This window comes from Gossypium hirsutum, chromosome A04, assembly GCF_007990345.1.
Source record: "Gossypium hirsutum isolate 1008001.06 chromosome A04, Gossypium_hirsutum_v2.1, whole genome shotgun sequence".
Taxonomy (NCBI): domain Eukaryota; kingdom Viridiplantae; phylum Streptophyta; class Magnoliopsida; order Malvales; family Malvaceae; genus Gossypium; species Gossypium hirsutum.
This window is the reverse complement of record NC_053427.1, coordinates 7,439,059-7,458,579: the sequence shown is the minus strand read 5'-3', so window position 1 is coordinate 7,458,579 and position 19,521 is coordinate 7,439,059. Positions and strand designations below refer to the sequence as shown.

The 19,521-nt window shown below is 34.2% G+C and overlaps 1 protein-coding gene across 1 annotated transcript; it reads right to left on the bottom strand.

The window, feature by feature from the left end:
• Positions 1-9,207: 9,207 nt before the first annotated feature.
• LOC107947965 (disease resistance protein At4g27190) lies at positions 9,208-11,685 on the bottom strand. The gene has a single exon (XM_016882462.1). It carries the CDS (start codon positions 11,683-11,685, stop codon positions 9,208-9,210), a length of 2,478 nt encoding a protein of 825 aa, XP_016737951.1.
• Between the last annotated feature and the right edge of the window lie 7,836 nt (positions 11,686-19,521).

Sequence of the window (19,521 nt, the reverse complement as noted above, 5' to 3'; positions counted from 1 at the left end):
TATTGATAAACTATAACACTGAGTAGATGTTAACTAATTTTTTGACTAAAGGCATGTCACCACATAAATTTAAGAATCATGTTGTCACTACGGGACTTGTTCTCATATTGTAAATTTCGTTATAAGAACGATTATAGAGAAACTCTATTAAGTTTGATGTTTCTCATATTTTGTGCGCATATTAATTTGATTATTTCGAGAAATTTCATCAAAGCTTGGACTTGGAATAAACATTGGATTTATTCATTAACAAAATTGGGTTAAAATGTTGAGACGTGATATACTGTGATACATGAAAGATACTATTAAAATTCTATTAAAAAATATCGCTATTATTAATGCATTATGTTTTGACTTTAAGTATTTATGGACAATACAAACCAAATGAGAAAATGTTAGACGTGTATTATGTTTTGGTTCGTGGGATGATTCTTGTAATGACCTATTTTTGCCCAAGCCCAAGACTAAATAAATAAAACCCCCAAAAAAAATTAAACAGTTCATGTCCAACTACATTCAAGCCCAGAACAAAAACCCTAACCCAAAAAAATTACAAGCCCAATGGCCCAAACTGTTTAAACATTTTCAGTAAACAGAGAAATCCTAAAGCCCCCACGCCGTTCCTCCTCTCACGCCGCCGGAGGTCTACCATCGTCGCCAACCACCACCTGCAAAAAAAGAAAATAAGGACAAAGGCCAAACATGCAATAGATAGAAACAGTGGCTAAACAGTAGATGGTAGAAACAAAAAAATGGAAAATAATATGTAATGTTCGGCTATAAAAGCCGGATTCAAAAATGTAAATTTTGGGGGGGGGAGAAAAAAGATACGAAAAAAACAATCAATCCAAAGAAATAAAAAAAACACTCTAGTTTTTTGAGCGATAGATTATTTTTCTGCATATTTACTTTCCAAAGAAGAATATGAGAGTTTTACCTTTGTTATTGTCACGGCAGAGATCAGTGTAAAAACCAAAAGCCTCTTCTTTTGTTTGTCAAGCTTTGGCCGGATCTAGGGGTTTTTAATCCCAGATTTGAATCCCCTAGAGGACTAGGATAAAAAAGCCACTTTTTTACAATCTCTGGCCACCGGAAGCGGCGGAGCCGTCACGGCGATCGGTTGCCCACGGCTGCCCGATGGCCGAATCTTGGGCAATGCCTAAAGAGAAAATAAAGAGAGAATTTTTTTTTTAAAAAGGGAAGCAAATGACTTTTTTTTCTTCTTAAAATTTCTGGTTTTATAGCATTCTAAAACGGCGTTGTTTTGGGTTTCATTTCCAGACACCAGAACGACGTCGTTTTGACGAGACCCGCGGCCAGACCCGACCTGATCCTAAGATCTACATGTTTTCGTGGAAATGGGATATTTTCACTCCTGGTCCTTCTGTATTGGGCCCCTTTTTAATTCGGTCCTAATTTCTTCTTTTTTTTAGATTGTACCTTTGATTTTATTTCGTTTTCAATTTAGTCCTAGTGCCATTAACCTCTCGCGGAATGACACGTGTGCTATTTTGGACTAATTGTCGTCGGGGCCCCTAAACTATTTTTTCGCATTTTAATTTAGCCCTTTTTATCCTATTTTTTAATTTAGACATTATATTTTCTTGGAACTTCAATGTAGTCCTTTATTCCCTATTTCTTTAGTTATTTTGTGATTTATGGCTTAATTTTCTTTTAAATTTCAATTTAATCCCTCACTTGATTAATTTTGCCTTTTTCACTTATATTAACACTTAGAATTTGTTTCATTTACATGTCTTTTTATTTTTACATTTGATTATTATTATTATTGTTATTATTATTTATTGTATTTTGATTATTTATATTATATTAGAATAGTAATTATGGATTGATTGATTTATCGGTTTATTTACCTATGTATTATTTCTTTACCTTTTTTATTTTAAAATTTTTATTACTCATTTTCTTATTTGCACATTTTTGTTGCCCTTGTTATTATTATTATTATTATTATTATTTATTGTATTTTGATTATTTATATTAGAATTAGAATAGTAATTATGGATTGATTGATTTATTGGTTTATTTACCTAGGTATTATTTCTTTACCTTTTTTATTCTAAAATTTTTATTACTCATTTTCTTATTTGCACATTTTTGGTGGCCCTATTATTATTATTATTATTTATTTTTCTTTGATTATTTATATTAGTGAGTAGTAAATATTACGTGATTATAGCCATTATTTTTTATTACGAATTGGTTCTATTATTATATTTGTATTATTGTCATTCACTAGCACGACATTTTCTACTTTTCGTATATTCATAGTTCCATTTTAATATACTACCATTTCATTTTATTTCATTATAACCATGTCATGTTTGCTATTATTTTAATCATGCATTTTTCATTTTATTGCCTTATTTATTTATTTATCGTGACCTGATTATTAATATTGTATTCACCTTTGTAATTACACCATTATTATTATAATATTTTATCATCTATGGTATGTTATTATGAAATATTACATTAATTTTTACCCAAACACGTAGAAAGAGAATTTTTAAAATAAGGCGATGTTTCATATTTGAGAGATATGAGAAACTGTACCCTAACTTACGGGGTTTCTATTTTCCCGTTGAACTTAAATAATCGAATATCCTTTTAGAATTAAAATACATAATATTTCAAATAAAAAACAAAGGCAAGCTTATTCTCAAAGGTTCAAGGCGTCGTATCCTAACTTACGGGATGTGATATTTAGTTATCTCGAGACAAGAGGGTCTTTAATGTTTGTTTCGATTTATTCGATCGATTTCTAAGTAAAATTAACATTAATCCAAAGAAGAATCATATTTTAAATTATTTCCAAGTTTTTAAATTTTGACACTAAGACATCAAGTAATCAATTAAGTACCAATTTTGGGCGTAACGACGGTGCTAATCCTTCCTCGCGCGTAACCGACTCTCGAACCCATTTTCTGGATTTTGTAGATCGAAAAGTATCATTTTAATAAGTCTAACATTTTATTAAAATGAGTTTTAAAGTGACGTAATCACACCTAAATAAAAAGGATTGGTGGCGACTCCCATCTTCGTTCTAAAATAAAAAGTCGAATTCAGAAAAGGTTTCGACAGCTTGGCGATTTTACTGGGGATAAATAAGAGAGTCAAGCCATGAGTTGATTACTTCTTGGCTTTTTATCGAAAATTGATAATTTGATTTAAATTTATGATCGTTTCGTTGCATTTCATTTTTATGGTCTGCATCATTTTGATATATTTGCTTTATTGGTTCGAGTCTTTAGATATATTTTCGTATATTGCATTACATTACTAGTCAGTTACACCCTTTTAAGTGGGAGTAAGAAACTATTCCTTTGTGAGGTCTTCACCTCCGTATAGGATAGTGGATCGCTTTCGGGATACATCCGTACCTATGTCTTCGTGAGATTTTCATCTCCGTATAGCCATAGGGAAATGTATTCCCCTGAACTAAACTTGGTCCGTATGAGCCTATAATGGGTGAGGATCGAGGGATCTGCTAGTTCGGGTACCCCTACTTTAGAACCGCGCCACATATAATGAGCCCTAAAAGCTTACCCTAGGTAGAACCACACCAAACCTTAGTGGTCACCCGAATAGGCGCTCTATCTATTATTTCTTGTTTGCTTTAAATTCTAGCTTGGTATGCAATGTACTGACTTGTTTTATTTTGTTTTAACTGTGATTGCACGACATTTTCATCATAAAAAAGGGTGTTGATTCATGTTCAGTTACTAAATAAAGAGCTTGTCATGGAGAATGGGTTTCTTGATAAAGTAGAAGACAACACGGCCGCGTGAATATGGTCCGAGAAAAGGCAACAAAAGAAAAGTAACAGTCTGTGAGAGGGGCAGGTTAGAGATATGGACCACGCTATGAGCGAAACTTTGGTTCAAGTACGAGAAGTGGCTGACCTGTAACAGTCCGGTTTTAGCTAAGTTGAAACAGTAGTTTCGGAACCATAAATCCGAGGTTGTAAAATTATTTTAATATTATTTTTGGTATTTATAATATGTGATTATATATGTGTGAAAATTTCATGAGTTAATTTTATCATTTAATAGCTCAAATTGAGAAAAAGGACTTAATCGCGTAAAACACTAAAGTTACATTCTAATTGTTAAAAGCACTATTTAGCTACAACAAGGAAATGTGGAGCACTTGCATGTCAATTAGACCATTAAAATGGTGATTGGACATTAATGGACATGCATTATAAATCTTCATGTTTATTCATTAAGGGTAAAATGGGTATTTAGCCATTAAATGATATATTATCATAAAACAAAAAAAAGGAAATTCATATTAACATCTTCTCTTGGCCGAATATCAAAGAAGAAGAAGCTAATTTAGAGCTTGAACTTTCGGCACTTGCATTGTTAGATTAAGGTATGAATTTGACTCGGTTTTTGATGATTTTTGTATTTGAAATAGTTGTTTTTTGTTCTAGCTAGCCCGTCCTTTAATTTTTGAGTTTGTTAGTGATTTGGAAAAATGTCATTGATGAATCTATGAATTTTATGATGATTGATGATAAATTATGAATGTTTGGTGTTTGATATACATGTTTTGTAAAGTGATTAATTGATTGATTTATTGGTTTATTTACCTAGGTATTATTTCTTTACCTTTTTTATTTTAAAATTTTTATTACTCGTTTTCTTATTTGCACCTTTTTGTTGCCCCTATTATTATTATTATTATTATTATTATTATTATTATTATTATTATTATTATTTATTTTTCTTTGATTATTTATATTAGTGAGTAGTAAATATTACGTGATTATAGCCATTATTTTTTATTACGAATTGGTTCTATTATTATATTTGTATTATTGTCATTCACTAGCACGACATTTTTTATTTTTTGTATATTCACAGTTCCATAATATACTACCATTTCATTTTATTTCATTATAACCATGTCATGTTTGCTATTATTTTAATCATGCATTTTTCGTTTTATTGCCTTATTTGTTTATTTATTGCGACCTGATTATTAATATTGTATTCATCTTTATAATTACATCACTATTATTATAATATTTTATCATCTATGGTACGTTATTATGAAATATTACATTAATTTTTACCCAAACACATAAAAAGAGAATTTTTAAAATAAGGCGATGTTTCATATTTGAGATATATGAGAAACCGTACCCTAACTTACGGGGTTTCAATTTTCTCGTTGAACTTAAATAACCAAATATCCTTTTAGAATTAAAATACATAAGATTTCAAATAAAAAACAAAGGCAAGCTTATTCTCAAAGGTTCAAGGCTTCGTGTCCTAACTTACGGGATGTGATATTTTATTATCTCGAGACAAGAGGGTCTTTAACGTTTGTTTCGATTTATTCGATCGATTTTTAAGTGAAATTAACATTAACCCCAAGAAGGATCTTATTTTAAAATCTTTCCAAGTTTTTAACTTTCGACACTAAGACATCAAGTAATCAATTAGGTACCAATTTGAGGTGTAACGAGGGTGGTAATCTTTCCTCATGCGTAACTGACTCCCGCACCCATTTTCTAGATTTTGTAGATCGAAAAGTATCGTTTTAATAAGTCTAACATTTTATTAAAATGAGTTTTAAAGTGACTTAATCATACCTAAATAAAAAGGATTGGTGGCGACTCTCATTTTTATTTTAAAATAAAAAAGTCGACTTTAAAGAAATTTAGACAATTCCCACCTTTCCTCCACTTTCATATAATTGATGGGCGTAAAATATTATAATTCAACATTACTGAAACAGTTGGACGTAAAATATTATAATTTAAAGATCATCAACAATTATTACTAATAATGAATAATAAATTCAAAACAATATTTTGAGAAAATAGAAATGTTTGTATAAACCAATACAACAAAATAAGGTCTAACCACATTACACTGATAAAACTAAATCAACCTTTCATAATTTTAAATCTACAAAAATTATTTAAAAAAATAACTTTATTGCATAGACCAATTTGTGCCCGAAAGCTTGAAGAAACTTAAGGTTTTGACGGTGGAAGAAGATGAATTGATGTTCTTCTCTCTTTCTACCAAACTATATATATTAAGTAATTTATTTAATTAATCTATAAGTTTAATTATAATAATTTTAATACTAATCATATTGAGAGATTAGAACTGAAAATGAAGCAGTGAAGTTGACTTCTTACAAAGCTAGCTGCTATAAGAGTAGCAGATAATCAGAAACAATCATTGCAAAGTCATGAATTCAGCAAAGAAAAGCATGTCATGGATTAAGCAAATGAAAGAAAATTACCTTGACTGGATGCTTGATAAAAACAGTGAAGAAGAAAGAATGTTGTGGGTACAAAAGCCAAAAAAGGAGGAAAATGAAGATAAAAACAGGCAAAATTATGAGGCATTCACTTCTGTGGTGGGTTCCACAAAGGCAGAATTATTAGTAAGAAATCCCATCTTTTCTTTTAGCTTTTAGCTTTGCTGTCTGCCATTGTTAGTTGGCATTTTGGGTATTTGATACTGACTTTTCTACTTGATGATAAAACCTTTAATCTGCTTTGAAAGATAGATATGATGTTTAATATCCATGGTAATGTCCTTTCCATTCATTCTGGACAATACGAACAAGTTTTGAAGTCATCTTGGTGCTCAATTGTAACATCATCATCATTGGATTCCACCATTTTTAGCCACCTCTAGGCTCTAGGCTCCACCATGAAGACGTTGATGATCTAATGTAGCGAGTGCAAACAAAAAAACAAAAACAAAAAAAAAGCAAGATAAAAAGAACCAAAATTGAGAATCAATTATTATGGTCTTTGCTGCAATATTCAATTATTAATGGTGGATATCATCAGATCAGATTGTTAAAGCTACTAGCAATCTGGCAAAAGGTTTCATCCTTTGTAGTTGTGGTTTAAGGTGATTGATCAAAATATCCTTTTAAATTAAAGTATTTTATATATATATATGAATTTATTTATTAAAAATATTTATTTCTTATTTAATTATAAATTACTTATTTAATATATATTCTTTTTAAATTTTAAATTTAAATTTTTTATATTATTAGAATCCTGAAATTTTTTCCATGCAATTAGATAAGAGTTGAACTTTAAGTTGACTTGGGATAAATTGATAAAATAGATTGAGTTAACTAATTAATAATAATTAACCATCCAAATCGTTAAAGTTAATTATTTGAAATATTTGGTATTCAAAACATCAATTATTTAAGTGTTTATTACAAACTACATTAACCAACCAATAAATTCTAACTAAAATTGAAATTTTCATACTGTCAAAAAAATGTTAATAATTTTATAAATTTTAGTGACCAAATTATAAATTCATCAAAGTTAGATGACTTAAATTTTTTTTAAAAAATAAGTGATAAAATTTAATTTAAATTTAAAAAATATATATTTAAAAATCATAATGTTATGTGAGCCTTAGCATGTGGCTGGTTAAACATTATGAAAATGTCATTTGCTTAAATCGATTACTCTGATAGTTTGATATCAAATAATAAATAATTGATGCTATATGAATGATGACATTTACAAATATATATATAAAGCTTGTTAATAGTTTATTCAAATTTTAACATTTTAATTATCACATTTATGACTATTCTCTTACCTATTATAATTTACTATTTTGTTATTCTCTTATCTATTATAATTTACTCTTTTGTTATGAATTATTAACAACTATACAACCCATTATTTAATATAATTTTATTATTTTAATGTAATATTTTTATTTTTTTAGATAAAAGATAATTTTATTTTATAGGAAAACACGTACAAGAAAAGAAACAAGAGGAGGACAATAAAACTGATCTCGACCTAAGAATCTCACCCATACGCTTACTTTCTACTGTCTAACCTCGCAATAGATTACAAAAATATCCAGGGGGAAACGACAACAAGCGAAGAGAAACAGCCTCATAAGTGCGAGGAGATACTTGAGATAAAGCCACTCGGACAAAATAATGAGCAGCCTTTTTAGTACTTCTTCGAATCCAAAGGAAGGAAAGATGTTAAAACAACAATAGTAAATAGCAACAATCATAAACTAACATACCAAATTCAAAGGTATCGACATGATTCGAGGTAAGCATGCGAACCACCTCCGAACAATCCAATTCAAGAATAATATGATCAGAGCTCGTCACTTTGTGTAACATCCTAAAATTGGGGTTAGAAGGATTTAGGTTCGTAAGTAAGTTAGTGATTTTGTATAGACTCTTATGTTTTTCTTTTTGTTTTAAGAGTAGATTGAGTTAAGTGGTTTAGTGGTTAAGCATCGGTTTTCTCTTGGGTTCGAGTCCTCGTGTGCCCTAAGTGGGAATGGTTTCATTTATCCTTGTTTGTTTTTTGTTTTAATTTCCTTAAAAAATAATAAATAAATTTGATTGGTTGGTGAAAGATTAATTAAATTATTTTAGCTTAATTTTAAAATTAGAGAAGTTAAGAAATTCCAAAATTTTTTGCTCATTTTCTCTTCCTCCCTCCCATGTCAGTTTCTCTTCTTTGCTTCCAAGGTTTCAGGCTTTGATGTTTTCTTTCTTCCTCTTTTGATTTTCAATTCCTTTTCTTCCTTTTAAGGTCCACGTTATTGTTAATTTTCGCACAACATGGTTTGATTATTCTCTGAATTTCCAATTAGTTAAGCATCGAATCGGGTAAGTGTTGTTTTGTTAGGTATTATATTGGTTTTTGATTTCTTTATTCCTGTTTAAATTGAAGTTCTTATAGGTTTAGTTTGGTGTAAAAATTTAGTTTTTCAGATTCGTTAAACTGAAGTGCGCCGATTGATTGCTATTGAGTGGGAATCATAAAAGAGTATAATAATATTTAATTCAACCTCATAGCAAAATAAGTTTATAACTTAAATGTTTTAATTATAAATATGAAAATTTAGAAGGTTATTTTGGGGAAGTACATATATATAATTTTTAGAGAAGAATCAGAGAATAGAAGGAATGGTAAGAGTGGGAAAATGTTTAAAAAATAGAGGCACTTTGATTTCTTATTTACCTTTGCCTCTCACTCTCCATGCTCTTAACCTCTTCCTCTTCCTTCCATCATTCCTTTTCTCCTCTCTTTCGCACTATCCTCCCCCCTACTTCTTTCCCACCAACCCTTTTATCTTTCTCTTCAACATCATCACAAATATAAAAAAAACAAACAAAACCATAAATGGTTCATACTTCAAAGGGGTTGAAGTGAAGAACATTTTTAAAGTTTTGATGGTCATCCCACTCCAACGATTCCCACCATTCTTTCCTTGACTCGATAGTAAGAGAAGGTGGAGCATATGCATATGGCTGCTCAGTACCAACAAGGGGACCAAATGGAGGAATTCTCTTCAGTTCACCACAATTAATAACACGAATAAGCCGGAGAGAATCACAAACCATCACTCCACTTTTGCTGCAAATGCTATTCAAATTTGGTAAGTTACGTAGTTTCAATTCTCTCAATTTGGGAAGATGGAATTTGATTAATGCATCACCCCCTTTTTCTTCAACTTCTGATGTTGCTGCTCCCAATATTTCTACTACCTCATCACATTCTTGCACCCAAATTTCTTCCAGGTTTTGGAGGTCTAGAAGCAACCAATGTGGAAGCAACGTATTCATACTTGAGCACTTATATATCCTGATTTCCTTAAGATGGGAAAAGGTGGCAGACGTAGCCAATGTTGATGTTGTTTCTGAACCAATTCCTGCATCTTTCATAATAAGGGCACTCAACTTTGGCAGATCATGAAGATCCAACACCTCGAGGCTTTGAAATGGATGAGCGGAAGAAGAGGCAAAAGAGGACAGGGAAACAACACACTCTATCCCATCACACCCCCAAATCCTACAAACCCTCAAGTCAATCGCATTTTTGAAGGAAGAATTATCATCGACTAAGCTTCTCAAATAGTCGCACTCAATAATATGTAACTCTTGAATTTCAATTGGGTGCATAATTAACTCACCTTCCCAATGGTGGACTCTTCCAATTGCTACTGTTTTATCCCTTTCACAACCCACATTATATGAGCCCACTTGTAAACAGTACTTGATGAGATTTTTCTTACTTTGTTGCATTGAGGAGATGAACTTATTGAATTGATTGATATCTTTGAAACGTCCGGTAAAGCACTCCAACTTCTTCAATGGTTCCATCTCCTCTGCTTTTAGACTTGTTTTTTCATTCTCCACATCAAAACTCAAGTGTTGAAGGTGAACGAGTTTTGGTAAAAGTCCAGCGGGTATCTCTTTCGGAGTGGACACATCAAGATCAATATATCTTAGCTTTATCAGCCTATCCATGCCTTCAGGGACTTCCTCAATTTTAGTCCAACAAAGATCCAACTTCTTCAATTCTTGAAGCATCGAAAGACATGGTAGATCTCTTAATTCATAACACTCACAAAGCAACAGTGTTGTGAGGTTCTTTAGTTCAGAGATGGAATTTGGTAAACTCTTGATCTTTGTAAAAGACAAATTGAGAACACTAAGACAAGGCATGTTTGTGAAGAAAGAAATTGAGATCTTCTTTATAGGGTTGTTCTGCAATAACAAGGTTGTGAGCAGTTGGCATTTTGTAGGCAGCACATCTATGGAAATTTTTGATATTGAGTTAAACATAAGTGACACTTTCTCAATATCCGGACTCCATTGCTCCTTTTCTGGTAACTCTTCTAATTGCAAACCTGCTTGTATCATATATCGAGGATTCATTCTCGTGATCGACAATGCCATGTCTCTCACTGCATCTTGCATCTTTACACGAGGTTGACCAAATACATTAGTAATATTTTCCAACAAGCAATTATCTTCTAACTTCTTCAAAATAGTAAGGCCCTTGTCTTTCATTTCTTGTCTTGTACCCATATCATCTATGAATCCCTCTTCAATCCAGCACTCAATTAGCTCATCCATTTCAATTTCAAAATCTTCGGGATACACTATACAATACAAAAAACAATATTTCGCTTGCTTGTCCTTTAAGTGATCGAAGCTAAATTTCAAGCGCTCGATTACCTCAGCTTCCACTCCTTCCACTTTCCCTATTCTCTCTTTCAATTCCCCGAGTTCATTTTTCCAAATAAGAGGGTTATCTTCTCCTTTCATGGTACCAGCTACCACGACAATTGTAAGAGGTAAACCCGCGCATTCCCTGACAACAAGCTTCAAAGTAGGCATTATAGTTGGACTTTGAACTATGTTAGGTCCAACTTTATTCAAGAATAGTATCAATGCCTCTTCTTCTGAAAGGGGGTTCACTTTTATCACCTTACAACCCATATACTTACAGACATGCTCTGAACGGGTTGTCAACACCAACTTGCAGCCATTGCTGCCACTCGGCTCGGGGATCCCAACTTCCTCTAGAGAAACTTTATCCCACACATCATCTAGGATTAGAACATGCTTTCCTGCTTTCTTCAGCATTTCTGACAAGATTGCTGCTCGTCTGAGCTTGTCCTCTTCTTTGTTTAAATATTCCTTCGACTCCAACGCACTTGCAATATTATCTTGTACCTTCATTACATTGAACTCCTTTGATATAGTAACCCAGATTACCCTTTCGAATCTTTGTTCTTTCAAAAGATCATTGTGGATATGCTTCATGATAGTGGTTTTACCCACACCGCCCATTCCCCAAACCCCAATCTTGCTCATCTCCACCTGCACCAAACATGCCCAAATCTCATTTTGTAACAGCCCGATTCTGGGCCTAGTCGGAATAGTAGTTTCGGGACCACAAATCCGACGAGGGAAAATATGGTTATTATTATATTTTTATGATCTACAATTTCACAGAAAATTTTCGTAAAAATTTCGTTCGAAAATTTCGACGTTTGGGCACTCAATTTAGTCAAAGGGACTAAATTGTAAATAGTGCAAAAGTTGAGTTCTACATCTTAGAGGTGTCTAATTGTTATGAAATTTTAAATTGGAGGTCTTTATGTGGTAATTAGACCATTAGTTAGTTGATGGACAAAAATAGACATAAGAAATGGGTGAAATAGATTTTTTTTAAATGGGGGCATTTTAGTCATTTGGTTATTAAATAGAATTAAATGGGAAAAAGATGGCAAAATATGCTCATCTTCTTCATGGTGAACGAAATCAGCAAGGGGGAAGCCATATTTAGGGTTTTTAAGCTTTCAAGCTCCATAATCAAGAAAGACGTGAAGAGTATATCAAACGAGGAAAAGAAAAGATAGTGGAGTAAAGTGCAAAATTACGATATTTTGCACCGAGGTAAGTAAACACGTGACTTAATGTATTATTTTGATATTATTTGATATATGTTGAGATTTATTTGGAATTAAAATAAATGTTTGGCAATATCCTAAAAATGTTGTTAAATCGGGAAAGGTGATAAAGGGTTGCAATATATGGGTTATGGGTTGAACACTCGGAATAACCCGTAGTATGTTGTATATAAAAGGGGTTGCTGTGTGCTGATTCCCCGATTTATGGGTGGTGCTATGTGCGTGATCCACCATATCTTTGAAATGTGAAAGGGGGTTGCTATGTGCTGATTCCCCCGAGGGGTTGCTAAGTGATGATTCCCCGATTCAGTGGTGGTGCTAAGTGCGAGATCCACCAAATAACGGTTAACATTCCGAGTGTTCAACGAAAAAGTGTGGAAGGTGAATATTGCCATATGGTGGAAAATTTTATGGGGTAAATATTGAGTTGGACACTAAATCGATCCATGTATGAGATGGGAGAAAATATCAAAAACGAAAAAGGAACGATTTAATTATAAACTGTGTTGAACAACAGCAGTTGGGTAACTTTGAAAAATCACCATAAATGGTGGAAAATGAATGGGAAGCTGAATAATACATGAAATTGAAGCTGGATGTGTCTGTTTTCATATGAAAAAAATAGAATAAGCAAAAGAGTTGTATTTTTGGAGATATCTGAATTTTACTAAAACAGGGCTGGATTGATTTCGAGATCCCCTGTTCTAACTTTGGAAAATTACCAAAAATTGAAAAAAAAATAATTATGGTATGAAATTTATATCCCTGGAATCCTTATTGAGTCTATTTTTATTAGAAACAAGAAAACCCATTTTTCAAATTTTGTACAGAGAGTTAAGTAAATTTTAGTGAGGAAGGGTCAGAACCGTTGGGCAGTGAAACAAGGGAAGGTTTAATGAATAAACTGTACTAATTGGCTGGATTAAAAATTCTGAAATTTTTATGGTAAAATGGTATATGAGTCTAGTTTCAGGGAAAATTTACGGAACTCAATTTGGAGCCCTGTAGCTCCAGATAAAAATAAATTAGCGACTATGACGCAGAAAAACAGCTTGCTGGAAATTGCCTAAACAATAAAGTTATTCATGAATAAGTTTATATTTTGGTGTAGTTATGGGAGTAATTACTTATTTATCATGTGTTTACTTACTAAGCTATATGCTTACTCGATTTTATTTTTCTCTTGGTTATAGTGACTTCCAACAACTCGGAAATTGGAACGAAGTCAGACAATCATCTACACTATCCTTCACATTTGGGGTATTTTACTACTAGTGTTCCGAAATTTTATGGCATGTATAGACACTTTATGTAATGTGGGATCATCATGTAAATATATGTTATGGTTCCCTTTTAAATGTAGTGCTTATTAATAGTTAAACTATATGTGTGTTTATACAAATGAAATTGGTTGGTATATTGGAATGTGTTTTAAATTTGCAGGAGGTTTAAGCAAAAAAAAAAATAAGTAGGAATGCTGTCGAAAATTTTTAAAAATTTAGTAATACCTCATATTCTGTTCCGGTAAGGAATACGGGTAAGGGGTGTTACATTTTAGTGGTATCAGAGCTACGGTTTAGTCGGTTCTCGGACCAATAAAATACGTGTGGAAGTCAGTCTATACATGCCATAAAATTATTGTGATAGTGTGATGATTTCTGACAATTTAAAATTTTGTTTTATATAGTAAATGGATCCTGATCGAAGTGTGGCAGATGATGTTGAAAGTAACGCGCCGGCTCTCGCGCAAGGGACCGCGCAGGAAGAGAGTAGACATGAGACACATGGACAGGATGAGGCTCGGGAAGCCTTCCTCCGAATGATGAGTGATTGGTATATAAAATATGTCCGTGTAAATCCGAATGTTCCTCCTCCTCCACCCCCTCCTATTCCTCAACCGGTCCCCGTAGCTCCACGGAGTGCCGAATTGGTGAGATCAAGTAAGCCACCTGTTGATAGAATTCGAAAGCATGGGGCTGAAGATTTTAGGGCCAATGTTGATGATGATCCGGAAAAAGCCGAGTTTTGGCTTGAAAATACTATTCGGGTATTTGATGAATTATCTTGCACCCCTGAAGAATGTTTGAAATGTGCTGTGTCTTTATTGAAGGATTCGGCATATCGTTGGTGGAAAACATTGATATCGGTGGTTCCAAAAGAAAGAGTTACTTGGGACTTCTTTCAGGAAGAATTTAGAAAGAAATATGTAAGCCAACGATTTATTGATCAAAAACGCAAAGAGTTTCTCGGGTTGAAACAGGGCCGAATGTCCGTAGCAGAATATGAACGGGAGTTTGTTCGGCTTAGTAAATATGCCCAGGAATGTGTGTCTACGGAGGCTATTATGTGTAAAAGATTTGAAGAGGGGCTAAATGAAGACATCAGATTGCATGTTGGGATTTTAGAGTTAAAAGAATTTGTGGTGTTAGTTGATCGGGCCTGTAAAGCTGAAGAACTGAGTAGAGAAAAGAGAAGGGCAGAGATGGAATCTCGAGATGTAAGGAAGAGGACAATGGGCAGAACATTTCAATCTCATTCGAAGAATTTTAAAGGGATGGATCCACGATCAACTGGTTCAGTTGGGTATTCACGCAGAGACCGAGGGAGGTCGTATTCTGGAGCTACAACTCGAGCTACCTCTGTAGCAAGTGTGGGCAATGTAGGAAACACCCGGCCTGAATGTCAACAGTGTGGCAGGCGACATATTGGTGAGTGTTGGGGATTTAAACGAGCTTGTTTCAGGTGTGGTTCCCAAGAGCATTATGTAAGAGATTGCCCTGAGAGAAGAGAGGAAGAAAATTTGCCAAGAGTTGGATCGGGTGATATTGTTAGTAGAGGGAGACCGCCGAGAAATGTGGGAAGCAAAGTCAGTGGTAAAAGTGTGATGAAAGATGCAGTTGGAGGATCAGAAATTAGAGCGCCTGCCAGGACTTATGCCATACGTGCTCGAGAGGATGCCTCATCTCCCGATGTGATTACTGGTACATTTTCTCTTCATGATATAGATGTTATTGCTTTGATTGATCCCGGCTCTACTCATTCATATGTATGCATGAAATTGGTATCTAGTAAGAAATTGCCTGTTGAAAACACTGAATATGTAGTTAAAGTATCAAATCCATTAGGCAAGTATGTCTTAGTTGATAAGATTTGCAAGAATTGCCCCCTGATGATTCAAGGTTACTGTTTCCTGGCTAATTTGATGTTGTTACCATTTGATGAGTTCGATGTTATTTTGGGGATGGATTGGTTGATATTGCATGATGCCAAGGTGAATTGTGGACAGAAAATTCTTGAATTAAAGTGTGAAAATGGTGAAATTCTCCGGATTGAAACAGAGGAGCCGAATAAGTTGCCTATGGTGATTTCGCACATGTCTGCTCAGAAATACTTGAGAAAGGGATGTGAAGTTTATCTTGCTTATGTGTTGAATACTGATATAACTGGGTCGAAGCTTGAATCAGTGCCGGTAGTCTGTGAATTTCCAGATGTATTTCCAGAGGAATTGCCTGGGTTACCTCCGATTAGAGAAGTTGAGTTTTCTATTGATCTGTTACCTGGTACTGCACCGATTTCTATTGCACCGTATCGAATGGCTCCGACGGAGTTGAAGGAATTAAAAGCTCAGTTACAAGAGTTGACAGATAAAGGATTTGTGAGACCGAGTTTTTCTCCTTGGGTTCTCCTGTGTTATTTGTGAAAAAGAAGGACGGCTCTATGAGACTTTGTATTGACTATCGTCAGCTCAATAAGGTGACCATAAAGAACAAGTATCCTTTACCGAGAATTGATGATTTGTTTGATCAATTAAAAGGGGCAACAGTGTTCTCCAAGATCGATCTGAGGTCTGGTTACTATCAGTTGAGAGTTAAAGAGTCTGATGTGCCGAAAACCGCCTTCAGAACGAGGTATGGACACTATGAATTTCTGGTAATGCCTTTTGGGTTGACTAATGCTCCAGCTATTTTTATGGACTTGATGAACCGAATTTTTCGGCTGTACTTAGACAAGTTCGTGGTGGTGTTCATAGATGATATTTTAATCTATTCTCGGGATGAATCGGAACATGCAGAACATTTGAGAACTGTGTTGCAGATTCTGAGAGAAAAGAAATTGTATGCTAAATTCAGCAAAAGTGAGTTTTGGCTTCGTGAGGTTGGATTCTTGGGACATATAGTTTCAAGTGAAGGTATTCGGGTTGATCCAAGCAAAATTTCAGCAATTGTTGATTGGGAGCCACCAAAGAATGTGATTGAAGTTAGAAGCTTCCTGGGCTTAGCTGGGTATTACAGACGGTTTGTCAAGGGATTCACTGATGCCTTGAGCAGAAAATCTTTATTTTCTTTGAGAGTTATGGGTACGATGTTAACTTTATCTGATGATGGCTCAATGTTGGTTGAATTGAGAGCTAGACCGTTATTTCTTCAGCAAATTCGGGAATCTCAAAAGAATGACAGTAAATTGCAAGCCAAGAGAGCTCAGTGTGAAGCAGGTGTTGACTCAGATTTTCAAATTGGTTCAGATGATTGCCTGATGTTCAGGGACAGAATATCTGTACCGAGAAATGATGAGCTAATTCGAACTATTTTAGGTGAGGCACATAGTGGTGATTTATCAGTCCATCCGGGTAGTGTGAAAATGTACAATAATTTGAGGAAGTTGTATTGGTGGCCGGGCATGAAAAAGGATATCTCGGAATTTGTAACAAAATGTTTAATCTGTCAACAAGTGAAGGCTGAGCATCAAGTGCCATCGGGTTTACTTCAACCGATAACGATTCCAGAATGGAAGTGGGACAGTATCACGATGGATTTCGTGACAGGATTGCCTTTAACTCCAAAGAAGAAAGATGCTATTTGGGTAATTGTGGATAGATTGACAAAGTCAGCCCATTTTATTCCGATACGCATTGATTATTCACTTGACAGGTTGGCTGAATTATATGTTGCTGAAATAGTGAGACTACATGGGGTGCCTAAATCTATTATATCGGATAGAGATCCGAGATTTACTTCGAGGTTTTGGATAAAGTTACAGGAAGCCTTGGGTACGAAATTGAATTTCAGTACTGCATTTCATCCGCAAACTGACGGACAATCTGAAAGGGTGATTCAAGTTCTTGAAGACATGCTCCGGTGTTGTATTTTAGAAATGAAGGACAGTTGGGAGAAATATCTACCACTGGTTGAATTTGCTTATAATAATAGTTATCAGTCAAGTATACAAATGGCACCATATGAAGCATTATATGGGCGTAAATGTAGAACCCCTTTATATTGGACTGAACTCGGTGAGAATCGAATTCATGGAGTCGACCTGGTGAAAGAAACTGAAGAAAAGGTGAAAATAATCCGTGATTGCCTAAAAGCTGCCTCAGATCGGTAAAAGTCGTATGCGGATTTAAAGAGAAAAGAAATTGAGTTTCAAGTGGGTGATAAAGTGTTCTTGAAAGTATCCCCATGGAAGAAGATTCTGAGATTTGGTCGTAAAGGCAAACTAAGTCCACGTTTTATTGGACCATATGAAGTTACCGAGAGAGTTGGCCCTGTAGCATATCGGTTAGCTTTACCGCCAGAGTTGGAAAAGATACATAATGTATTTCGTGTGTCGATGTTGCGACGTTATCGTTCGGATCCTTCACATATAGTTTCTCCTACAGAGATTGAGGTTCGACCAGATATGACTTATGAAGAAGAACCCATAAAGATTTTAGCTCGGGAGGTCAAACAGTTAAGAAATAAAAGTGTAGCCTTAGTGAAAATGTTGTGGCAAAAACATGGAATGGAAGAGGCTACGTGGGAACCGGAGGAAATTATGAGGAAACAGTACCCAAACCTCTTTTCCGGTAAGATTTTCGGGGACGAAAATCCCTAAGGGGGGAAAGTTGTAACAGCCCGATTCTGGGCCTAGTCGGAATAGTAGTTTCGGGACCACAAATCCGACGAGGGAAAATATGGTTATTATTATATTTTTATGATCTACAATTTCACGGAAAATTTTCGTAAAAATTTCGTTCGAAAATTTCGACGTTTGGGCACTCAATTTAGTCAAAAGGACTAAATTGTAAATAGTGCAAAAGTTGAGTTCTACATCTTAGAGGTGTCTAATTGTTATGAAATTTTAAATTGGAGGTCTTTATGTGGTAATTAGACCATTAGTTAGTTGATGGACAAAAATAGACATAAGAAATGGGTGAAATAGATTTTTTTTAAATGGGGGCATTTTAGTCATTTGGTTATTAAATAGAATTAAATGGGAAAAAGATGGCAAAATATGCTCATCTTCTTCATGGTGAACGAAATCAGCAAGGGGGAAGCCATATTTAGGGTTTTTAAGCTTTCAAGCTCCATAATCAAGAAAGACGTGAAGAGTATATCAAACGAGGAAAAGAAAAGATAGTGGAGTAAAGTGCAAAATTACGATATTTTGCACCGAGGTAAGTAAACACGTGACTTAATGTATTATTTTGATATTATTTGATATATGTTGAGATTTATTTGGAATTAAAATAAATGTTTGGCAATATCCTAAAAATGTTGTTAAATCGGGAAAGGTGATAAAGGGTTGCAATATATGGGTTATGGGTTGAACACTCGGAATAACCCGTAGTATGTTGTATATAAAAGGGGTTGCTGTGTGCTGATTCCCCGATTTATGGGTGGTGCTATGTGCGTGATCCACCATATCTTTGAAATGTGAAAGGGGGTTGCTATGTGCTGATTCCCCCGAGGGGTTGCTAAGTGATGATTCCCCGATTCAGTGGTGGTGCTAAGTGCGAGATCCACCAAATAACGGTTAACATTCCGAGTGTTCAACGAAAAAGTGTGGAAGGTGAATATTGCCATATGGTGGAAAATTTTATGGGGTAAATATTGAGTTGGACACTAAATCGATCCATGTATGAGATGGGAGAAAATATCAAAAACGAAAAAGGAACGATTTAATTATAAACTGTGTTGAACAACAGCAGTTGGGTAACTTTGAAAAATCACCATAAATGGTGGAAAATGAATGGGAAGCTGAATAATACATGAAATTGAAGCTGGATGTGTCTGTTTTCATATGAAAAAAATAGAATAAGCAAAAGAGTTGTATTTTTGGAGATATCTGAATTTTACTAAAACAGGGCTGGATTGATTTCGAGATCCCCTGTTCTAACTTTGGAAAATTACCAAAAATTGAAAAAAAAATAATTATGGTATGAAATTTATATCCCTGGAATCCTTATTGAGTCTAT